The sequence below is a fragment of the Scylla paramamosain genome, unplaced genomic scaffold, assembly GCF_035594125.1.
Source record: "Scylla paramamosain isolate STU-SP2022 unplaced genomic scaffold, ASM3559412v1 Contig5, whole genome shotgun sequence".
In the NCBI taxonomy this organism is placed as follows: domain Eukaryota; kingdom Metazoa; phylum Arthropoda; class Malacostraca; order Decapoda; family Portunidae; genus Scylla; species Scylla paramamosain.
This window is the reverse complement of record NW_026973670.1, coordinates 585,001-595,000: the sequence shown is the minus strand read 5'-3', so window position 1 is coordinate 595,000 and position 10,000 is coordinate 585,001. Positions and strand designations below refer to the sequence as shown.

The following is a 10,000-nucleotide window of genomic DNA, read 5'->3' as shown; positions in this document are numbered from 1 at the left end:
ACACAGGCCAGACATGATAGTAATAGTAGCAATAGTCAGACAACCTGTACTACCCACCAAAACCACAGAAAAAGCAAAACAAACGAACTCACACACACACGACCTCAAAAATTTTTTTCACCAACACACTTAACAAAACTTTAAAAAAAAATGCATTTCTAATCAACTCAGACTAATTAAACTTGGCACAAACACAGGCCAGACATGATAGTAATAGTACCAATAGTCAGACAACCTGTACTACCCACCAAAACCACAGAAAAAGCAAAACAAACAAATTCACACACACACGACCTCAAAATTTTTCACCAACACACTTAACAAAACAGTAAAAAAAATGCACTTCTAATCAACTCATACTATTTAAACTTGGCACAAACAAAGGCCAGACATAATAGTAATAGTACCAATAGTCAGACAAACTGTACTATTAACCATAACCTCAGAAAATGCAAAACAAACAAACTCACACACACACACGACCTCAAATTTTTTCACCAACACACTTAACAAAACAGTAAAAAAAATATATTTCTAATCAACTCAGACTAACAAAACTTGGCACAAATATAGACCAATGACTGACCTTTGAGCGTGATATGAAGAGGAAGCAGCCAGCCAATAGGAGACCTTGTAGTGTAGCCTGATAATCACTGAACTTAATGCCGTCAAGGTACAGGACTGACTGAGAGTAAGCCAGAATTAATGCATTGAGAGCTAGTATCTTGAACATCTGTAGAGTTGTCACAAGAGTACACCTTCCCTGCTTGATTATGTGGCAGACTGCAGGTGTGGGCAGGTGTAGGGAAGGTGTGGGCAGGTGTAGGGAAGGTGTACGCATGTTTGTACGCGTTTGGAAGAGAGAAAACAATAAATAAGGAGCAATAATATTAGTAATGATAATAATATTCACATAAATATTTCAAATGTATTCCCAGCCTCTCCCAGTGCCTCCCAGCCTCTCCCAGTGCCTCCCAGCCTCTCCCAGTGCATCCCAGCCTCTCCCAGTGCCTCCTAGCTTCTCCCAGTGCCTCCCAGCCTCTCCCAGTGCATCCCAGCCTCTCCCAGTGCATCCCAGCCTCTCCCAGTGCATCCCAGCCTCTCCCAGTGCATCCCAGCCTCTCCCAGTGCATCCCAGCCTCTCCCAGTGCCTCCTAGCCTCTCCCAGTGCCTCCTAGTCTCTCCCAGTGCCTCCCAGCCTCTCTCAGTGCATCCCAGCCTCTCCCAGTGCCTCCCAGCCTCTCCCTGTGCCTCCCAGCCTCTCCCAGTGCATCCCAGCCTCTCCCAGTGCATCCCAGCCTCTCCCAGTGCATCCCAGCCTCTCCCAGTGCCTCCCAGCCTCTCTCAGTGCCTCCTAGTCTCTCCCAGTGCCTCCTAGCCTCTCTCAGTGTCTCCTAGTCTCTCTCAGTGCATCCCAGCCTCTCCCAGTGCCTCCCAGCCTCTCCCAGTGCCTCCCAGTCTCTCCCAGTGCCTCCTAGTCTCTCCCAGTGCCTCCTAGCTTCTCTCAGTGCCTCCTAGTCTCTCCCAGTGCCTCCTAGCTTCTCCCAGTGCCTCCTAGCCTCTCTCAGTGCATCCCAGCCTCTCCCAGTGCCTCCCAGTCTCTCCCAGTGCCTCCCAATCAGCCAGAGCACTTACCACACTGTATGGATGACAGCTTTGAAGTGAACGGGGCTGCGATAGAAGCATCACCCAGCTTGACTATTAAATTACTGTCTTGTTCTAGTTCCTGAAGAAGTTTTTGCAATTTTGCCATCTGTTCCTGAAAGATGGTGGTGGTGGTGGTGGTAATGGTGGTGGTGGAGGTGGTAATTCAATTCTTCAAACACACGAACGCACGTACGTACCTGCTGTGGCGTCAATAAAGGCGAATTTTGACTTGTTGTGTTGACAGATGACTTCCCTCCAGGGTTTCTTCTTCCTCTTCTGTCTGCTGGTCTGTCTGTCTGTCTCTCTGCCTGCCTCTCTGCCTGTCTGACTCTGCGGAGGCCTGAGGATGGTCTGACAGGCGCCCCGGATAGTATGGCCACTCCTGGAATGGTATAAATAGTTGGTTTGCTTTCGATGATGGTAAAGTTTTCAAGATTTTTTTTTTTCGGTTTTGTTTTTCCATGTATCTTCCTTCATGTGTTACCTACAGGTTTCTCCTCCGCAGTGTAGTTTCCTCCGCCTTTCCTCCACCTTTCCTCCAAGTTCTTACCACCCTAGCTAGCTTAATTCATGGTTAAAATAGTAGTTTTGTACAAGTCACGCATCACAGACAACCATTTTTTTTTCTCATTTTTCCTCCATAAGTTTGTAATCTTTCCTTCATATTTTCCTCCACAAGTTATCTCCAAGCTTCTCTTTCCTCACAGACTTTCCTCCACCTCTCCTCCACCTTCCCTCCAAACTACACTAACCTAGAAGGCTTAATTCATAGTGAAAATAGTAGTTTTGTAAGATAAGTACAGATCAAAAATAAGTTTCTCATTTTTTTCCTCCACACACACCTGTTCCTTTCCTCAATATCTTCCTCTACATGTTACCTCCACACCTGCCCTCCACCACACACCTGGCCAAGACCCCCCTCTACCCACACGCACACCCCCACACCCGCACTCACCACAGTGTGCGTGTTTGAGAGCTCCAACATCATTAGTCCCATCGCCACACATAAGCGTGGTGAATTTCAGATCTTTATACAGAGTTATCACTAGCTCCTTTTGTTTAGGGGCTACTCTTGCAAATATCCTCACAGCAGGCAGCAGGGTCTTCAGCAGACTAGGGTGAGCTGTGTGCAGGTACGAGAGGCCCTGAGGAAGAGAGAGAGAGAGTGTTAAAGGCAGGGAGAGAGCGAGAGAGGCAGGAGAAAAGATATGAAACAGACGTACCTCTCCAGTGAACGCAAAGATCGTATTTTTTCAGAGCCACGTCTAGTCCGACCTCCGCAAGTGAGATGGAGAGAGAGAGCGAGCCGTCCAGATCTTGCCAACGCCCACTGTCTCTCTCTCTCGCTTAAATTTCTCGCTCAATTCCTCGCCTGCTTGTTCCTTGGCCTGAAAGAGAGAGGAGTTAGAGAAAGAGAGAGAATATATTTTACTATTTTTTTTCATTTTTAAGTTGCAAGTGTCAGGGGAATGCAGTTTAACAGGGTCATGGCACTTCAGAGGGAAAAACAAGCCTTGCTGAGCCTGAACTGGTTAAAAGTACTCGACTGAATTTCAAAGTAGAATTAACTAACAATACTGAAGGATTTTACTACCACCACCACTACTACTACTACTACTACTACTATTCTTCTCCTCCTCCTTGCCTGCAGAACCAAGATGGCCGACTTCTGGGTAAACTTGAGCTCATTAGCAACATGGCAAGCTGTCAAGTAGTTGTCGCCAGTTAGGATCACAGCCTGAAACAGTACAAGTAGTTAAGAAAGTCACACAAGGACTCGACGAACCGACATGCCACTTAAGGGAATCACGCTTCACTATAGGCACTTTTGACTGTGAGGGACCTTGACGCCCTTAACAGTACTTACAGCATGAGAGGAGTGAAGAATCTCTCTGATAACTTCCTTCGAATCTCTCTTAAGTGGACAGGAGATAATGATGAACCCAGCGAAGGTCAGGTCACTCTCTAGGTCCCCTCTTGTCAGTGACCTTACCTGAGAGAGAGAGAGAGAGTGAGAGAGAGAGAGAGAGAATGTGATGTAATTGAACAGAAAGACCAGGAGGGGGAGAAGGAGGTGTCCGAGAGAGAGAGAGAGAGAGAGAGAGAGAGAGAGAGAGAGAGAGAGAGAGAGAGAGAGAGAGAGAGAGAGAGAGAGAGAGAGAGAGAGAGAGAGAGAGAGAGAGAGAGAGAGAGAGAGAGAGAGAGAGAGAGAGAGAGAGAGAGAGAGAGAGAGAGAGAGAGAGAGAGAGAGAGAGAGAGAGAGAGAGAGAGAGAGAGAGAGAGATTATTCATACCTCTGCGTGGGCCAACCTTCCAAGCTCCTTCCTTCCCAGCGCCAACACTCGAGCACCTCGTTTAGATAGAGTTTTATAAGTGTTGTCATATCCTGGTGGCACTGTGTGAAGCTGTGAGAGAGAGAGAGAGTGAGAGAGAGAGAGCATTTATCTAACTTAACCTAAATTAACACACACACTCAAAGTAGATATGCAAAAGCTAAAGATACTTGCAATAAGGGAGTCAAGGTTCCTCACAGGCGTTTTTGACTGGGACGGACCTTGACGCCCTTGAAGTAGCAACGCCCCGCAGACAATAGTACGTACCATTTCTCGGATAGTCTCTGGGGCACCCTTGACCGCTGAGATGTATGAGACTTCCCCAGACAGAGTGGTGAAGCCCGCAACAACTGCCATTCTCTTGAGCTGAGCGGTGAAATGATGACGTTGTATTATTCGCAGACCGGCCATCTTGCCCTTGCGAGGCACCACCGCGGCCCCTGAGCTGTCCCCTGGCGGATGGAAACGCAGGATGTCAGGAAGGTGTGCAAGTTGAAGTGCCATAAGGGAGTCAAGGCTTTTGACAGGCACTTTTGACTGGGAGGAAGCTTCATGCCCTTAAAGTATTTATGAATCAGCTGAAGATATTTCAGATAAGGGAGTCAGGGTTTTTGACAGGCACTTTTGACTGGGAGGAAGCTTCATGCCCTTAAAGTACTTATGAATCAGATGAAGATATTTCAGATAAGGGAGTCAAGGTTTCCAACAGGCATTTCTGACTGGGAGGGACCTTGATCTCCTTACTAACCTTTTGTAAGCATCCAATCTATTGCTGCTAGTGTTGCTTTCTCCTGTGGGTCGCCTACCAGTCCCTCCTCAAGCTGTACAAGTGAGTGGCAGGCCGCGACTACCTAAAATAGTAATAGTAGTAGTAGTAGTAGTAGTAGTAGTAGTAGTAGTAGTAGTAGTAATATAGTTTATGTTAGGCTAGGATAAATAATTGTTGTAGTAGTAGTAGTAGTAGTAGTAATATAGGTTAGGTTAGGTTAGGTTAGGCTAGGATAAATAATTGTTGTAGTAGTAGTAGTAGTAGTAGTAGTAGTAGTAGTAGTAGTAGTAGTAGTAGTAGTAGTAGTAGTAGTAGTAGTAGTAGTAGTAGTATAGGTTACGTTAGTTAGGTTAAGCTAGGATAAAAAATTGTAGTAGTAGTAGTAGTAGTAGTAGTAGTAGTAGTAACAAGAATAGTCAAAGTAGTCTTACCTGTATACTATCTGGGGGTGCCTCATTAAGCGGTACTATTTCTGAAGTTCCCCTGAGAGAGAGAGAGAGAGAGAGAGAGAGAGAGAGAGAGAGAGAGAGAGAGAGAGAGAGAGAGAGAGAGAGAGAGAGAGAGAGAGAGAGAGAGAGAGAGAGAGAGAGAGAGAGAGAGAGAGTTATTACTTTTATCAATTCATTCACTTCAAAATTTCAATAACTACAACTACTACTAATATTCCTCCTCCTCCTCCTCCTCCTCCTCCTCCTCCTCCTCCTCCTCCTCCTCCTCCTCCTCCTCCTCCTTAACCACTAGAAGACCCACTCACAGCCTAGCCAGACCCTCCACCAGCAAGTCAATTTTTTCCTCCTCCTCCTCCTCCTCCTCCTCCTCCTCTTCCTCCTCCTCCTCCTTAACCACTAGAAGACCCACTCACAGCCCAGCAAGACCCTCCACCAGCAGGTCACTACTGGTAAGGGTCCCGGCCTTGTCAAAACAGGTTACGTCAATTTTTTTCGTCCTCCTCCTTCTCCTCCTCCTCCTCCTCCTCCTCCTCTTCCTCCTCCTCCTCCTTAACCACTAGAAGACCCACTCACAGCCCAGCAAGACCCTCCACCAGCAGGTCACTACTGGTAAGGGTCCCGGTCTTGTCAAAACAGCTTACGTCAATTTTTTTCCTCCTCCTCCTTCTCCTCCTCCTCCTCCTCCTCTTCCTCCTCCTCCTCCTCCTCCTTAACCACTAGAAGACCCACTCACAGCCCAGCCAGACCCTCCACCAGCAGGTCACTACTGGTAAGGGTCCCGGTCTTGTCAAAACAGGTTACGTCAATTTTTTTCCTCCTTCTCCTTCTCCTCCTCCTCCTCCTCTTCCTCCTCCTCCTCCTTAACCACTAGAAGACCCACTCACAGCCCAGCAAGACCCTCCACCAGCAGGTCACTACTAGTAAGGGTCCCGGCCTTGTCAAAACAGGTTACGTCAATTTTTTTCGTCCTCCTCCTTCTCCTCCTCCTTCTCCTCTTCCTCCTCCTCCTCCTTAACCACTAGAAGACCCACTCACAGCCCAGCAAGACCCTCCACCAGCAGGTCACTACTGGTAAGGGTCCCGGTCTTGTCAAAGCAGGTTACGTCGATCTTGCCAGCCAGAGGAATACGGAACGGCTCGGTACAAAACACACACAGCTTTGACAGGGACAGCAGGGATGTGTTAACAGCCAATGACAGCTCGATGGGCAGTTCAGGGGGCACCACCGATGTCAAGATCAACGTGCACTCCAGGAATAGTTTGTAGCGGCTTCTCTCGGGGTCCGCTGTGCCTGGGGATAGTCAAATAGTCGACTATCTTAGGGTGTTTTAAATTTTTTTGTGTTTTTTTGGTTTTTTTAATAGTTTGGTTTGTTTAAAGTTGTTTGTTAGGTTTAAAATAGTTTGGGTTGGTTCGTCTTGGGTCTGCCGTCCCTGGGGATAGTCAAATAGTCGACTATCTTAGGGTGTATTTTAAATTTTTTGTGTTTTTTGGAGTTTTAAATAGTTTGGTTTGTTTAAAGTTGTTTGTTAGGTTTTGAATAGTTTGGGTTGGTTCGTCTTGGGTCTGCTGTCCCTGGGGATAGTCAAATAGTCGACTATCTTAGGGTTGTTCGATCTTTTTTTGTGTTTTTTTGAGTTTTAAATAGTTTGGTTTGTTTAAAGTTGTTTGTTAGGTTTAAAATAGTTTGGGATGGTTTGTCTTGGGTCTGCTGTGCCTGGGGATAGTCAAATAGTCGACTATCTTAGGGGTGTTCGATCTTTTTTTGTGTTTTTTTGAGTTTTAAATAGTTTGTTTTGTTTAAAGTTGTTTGTTAGGTTTAAAATAGTTTGTAATGTTTAAAATAGTTTCCTCTCGGTGTCTGCTGTGTATGGGATAGTCAGATAGTCAACTATTTTGGGGGTATTTCATCTTTTTTGGGTTTTTTGGGTTTTTAAATAGTTGATATCATTAGAAGTAGTTTGTACTATTCAGAATAGTTTGTACTGGTTCCTCTCGGGGTCTGCTGTGCCTGGGGATAGTCAAATAGTCAACTATTTTAGGGATTTTTTTGTTTCAGATTCATTATTTTTACTATTAGTCTGTGGATAGTATGATAGGCCTATTATTTTGAGGCTGATAGTCAAGTTTTGTTTGGAGGGGGAAGACTCCATAGAATAGTGTACTATCTTGAAAAAAACACCATGAAATAGTATACCATCTTGAAAAAAAAACTGAAAATACTATTATCACATCAGAAAAGTCTAAAATAGTCTACTATCTTGAAAAAAACATCACAAAATACTATTATCCATCTAGAATAGTAAAAAATAGTGTACCATCTTGAAAAAACATCACAAAATACTATTATCCATCTAGAATAGTCAAAAATAGTGTACTATCTTAAAAAAACATCACAAAATACTATTATCCATCTAGAATAGTCAAAAATAGTGTACTATCTTGAAAAAAACATCACAAAATACTATTATCCATCTAGAATAGTAAAAAATAGTGTACTATCTTGAAAAAACATCACAAAATACTATTATCCATCCAGAATAGTCAAAAATAGTGTACTATCTTAAGAAAAATACTATCACCACACCAAAACAGTCTAAAATGGCGTACTATCCTGAAAAAAAAACAAAAAAACTATCTGAACCAAATAGTATACCACTGACCTTTGACCCACACATAGGCAGCAGCAGCCACAGCAAAGACTAGTAGAAATAGTATGAAAGCAAGGGTCTCCAGACTATTCGCTGTGGCTCGACTAACGCCATACAGAATAGTCTTGAGTAGTCGTCCCTGAGCGGTCGCGAAGCCAGTCCTTAGCACATAGCAGACACACCCACTATCCGGGGCTGAAATAGTAATAGTAGTAGTAGTAGTAGTAGTAGTGGTGGTGGTAGTGGTGGTGGTGGTTAGGTTAGGTTAAGTTAGAGAGGAGGAGGAGGAGGAGGAGGAGGAGGAGGAGGAGGAGGAGGAGGAGGAGGAGGAGGAGGAGGAGGAGGAGGAGGAGGAGGAGGAAGAGGAGGAAAAGAACAAGAACAAGAACAAGAAGAAGAAGAAGAAGAAGAAGAAGAAGAAGAAGAAGAAGAAGAAGAAGAAGAAGAAGAAGAAGAAGAAGAAATGTAGTAGTAGTAGTAGTAGTAGTATCTCCCATGACTACTCTGACCACACCCTCTCCCTCTCTCCCTGACTATCCCACACAGAATAGTAACAAATGGTGTACTATCCCACCTCTCAGACCAGTAGTAGTCTTGATAGGTGGAGTGTGCTGGACTATTTTGGTGCCTCCATAGAGAACGTGCAGTTTGGAGTCAGTAGTCAGGTCCAGTAGTCGACTATCCTGACTATCTGTGACTATCCTGGGGTCATCTGGGCCAGAAATCCCTTCCTTCATCTGTGGAATGCTCTCTCCTGCAATAGTAGTAGTAGTAGTAGTAGTAGTAGTAGTAGTAGTAGTAGTAGTAGTAGTAGTAGTAGTAGTAGTAGTAGTAGTAGTGATATTGTAATAAATTTTAAAATACGAGTACTTCTGATAGTCAACCATTTCAACTATCCAAGGCAAAATAGTCAATGCAATTTTCAATAAGCAACACAAATAGGCATTTCAACCTGGGAGGAACCTTGACGCCCTTGAGTCAATGATGCATAAGCAGAAGATATTTGTGATAAGGGAGTCAAGGTTCCCAACAGGCACTTTTGACTGGGAGGAACCTTGATGCCCTTAAGGTAGCATCCAAGGCAAAAATAGTTTCCTACCTACCTGTTAACATACTCTCATCTACCACACAGGAACCTCTTAATAGTAGCAGGTCACAGGGCACCAGACAATCATTAGTAGTAGTAATAGTAGTAGTAGTACTATTACTACTACTACTACTACTACTACTTCTTGTAACGCTGATGATGTCACCCGGGACGAGAGCAGTAGTCAGAATAGGACGCCATCTCCTCGACCGATAGACCTGGAATAGTAGTAGTAGTAGTAGTAGTAGTAGTAGTAGTAGTAGTAGTAGTAGTAGTAGTGGTGGTGGTGGTGGTGAGGAGAGGAGGAAGAGGAGGAGGAAAAAGTTATACACACACACAGACACACACACACACACACACACGCACACTACACCTGCCACACCTTCCCCACACCTGCATACACCTTTTACACACCTGCACACACCTTTTACACACCTGCACACACACCTACCACACCTGAACACCAGGCAAGTCACACCAAAACAAAGAAAATGTCCCAAAATTTTTTCCACGTCTCTCTAAATAAACACAAAATTAACACACTTACAGACCTGCCACACCTGCCACACCTCCACCACACCTGCAGACACCCTTCCCACACCTGCACACCCCCCAAACCCAAAGCAAACCCTTCACACGCCCTAAAAAAAAAAAAAAATAAAAAACATTTCCGAACAGAAACCTCAAAATGAAAAAAATTTACCTCCGCGAAAAACGCAAAAAAAACACACTTTGAGAGACGCCACAGCTACCACACTTCCACCACACCTGCAGACACCCTTCCCACACCCGCACACCCCCCAAACCCAAAGCAAACCCTTCACACGCCCTAAAAAATAAAAAAACAAACCATTTCCGAACAGAAACCTCAAAACGCAAAAAAATTTACCTCCGCGAAAAACGCAAAAAAAACACACTTTGAGAGGCACCACAGCTACCACACCTCCACCACACCTGCAGACACCCTTCCCACACCCGCACACCCCCCCAAACCCAAAGCAAACCCTTCACACGCCCTAAAAAAAAAAAAAAAAAAACCATTTCCGAACAGAAACCTCAAAACG

At 44.8% G+C, this 10,000-nt stretch overlaps 2 protein-coding genes across 2 annotated transcripts in view; both read right to left on the bottom strand.

Moving 5' to 3' along the window:
• The window catches only part of LOC135096609 (endoplasmic reticulum transmembrane helix translocase-like), a 6,982-nt gene extending 4,006 nt beyond the window's left edge, over nucleotides 1–2,976 (bottom strand). The window contains exons 1-5 of the mRNA XM_063998239.1: nucleotides 2,871–2,976; nucleotides 2,603–2,792; nucleotides 1,845–2,029; nucleotides 1,636–1,759; nucleotides 587–783 (exon numbers count right to left, since the gene is read on the bottom strand). Coding sequence (XP_063854309.1) covers nucleotides 587–783; nucleotides 1,636–1,759; nucleotides 1,845–2,029; nucleotides 2,603–2,654 — 558 coding nt within the window. The 5' untranslated portion in view covers nucleotides 2,655–2,792; nucleotides 2,871–2,976. The remainder of the gene's footprint in view (nucleotides 1–586; nucleotides 784–1,635; nucleotides 1,760–1,844; nucleotides 2,030–2,602; nucleotides 2,793–2,870) is intronic.
• Nucleotides 2,895–10,000, bottom strand: part of LOC135096614 (endoplasmic reticulum transmembrane helix translocase-like) — a 10,431-nt gene continuing 3,325 nt past the window's right edge. The window contains exons 4-15 of the mRNA XM_063998243.1: nucleotides 9,668–9,765; nucleotides 9,484–9,537; nucleotides 8,424–8,561; nucleotides 6,302–6,489; nucleotides 5,932–6,065; nucleotides 5,181–5,232; nucleotides 4,729–4,831; nucleotides 4,248–4,432; nucleotides 3,942–4,052; nucleotides 3,515–3,640; nucleotides 3,293–3,385; nucleotides 2,895–3,035 (exon numbers count right to left, since the gene is read on the bottom strand). Of these exons, the coding sequence (XP_063854313.1) occupies nucleotides 2,913–3,035; nucleotides 3,293–3,385; nucleotides 3,515–3,640; nucleotides 3,942–4,052; nucleotides 4,248–4,432; nucleotides 4,729–4,831; nucleotides 5,181–5,232; nucleotides 5,932–6,065; nucleotides 6,302–6,489; nucleotides 8,424–8,561; nucleotides 9,484–9,537; nucleotides 9,668–9,765 (1,405 nt within the window). The 3' untranslated portion in view covers nucleotides 2,895–2,912. The remainder of the gene's footprint in view (nucleotides 3,036–3,292; nucleotides 3,386–3,514; nucleotides 3,641–3,941; nucleotides 4,053–4,247; nucleotides 4,433–4,728; nucleotides 4,832–5,180; nucleotides 5,233–5,931; nucleotides 6,066–6,301; nucleotides 6,490–8,423; nucleotides 8,562–9,483; nucleotides 9,538–9,667; nucleotides 9,766–10,000) is intronic.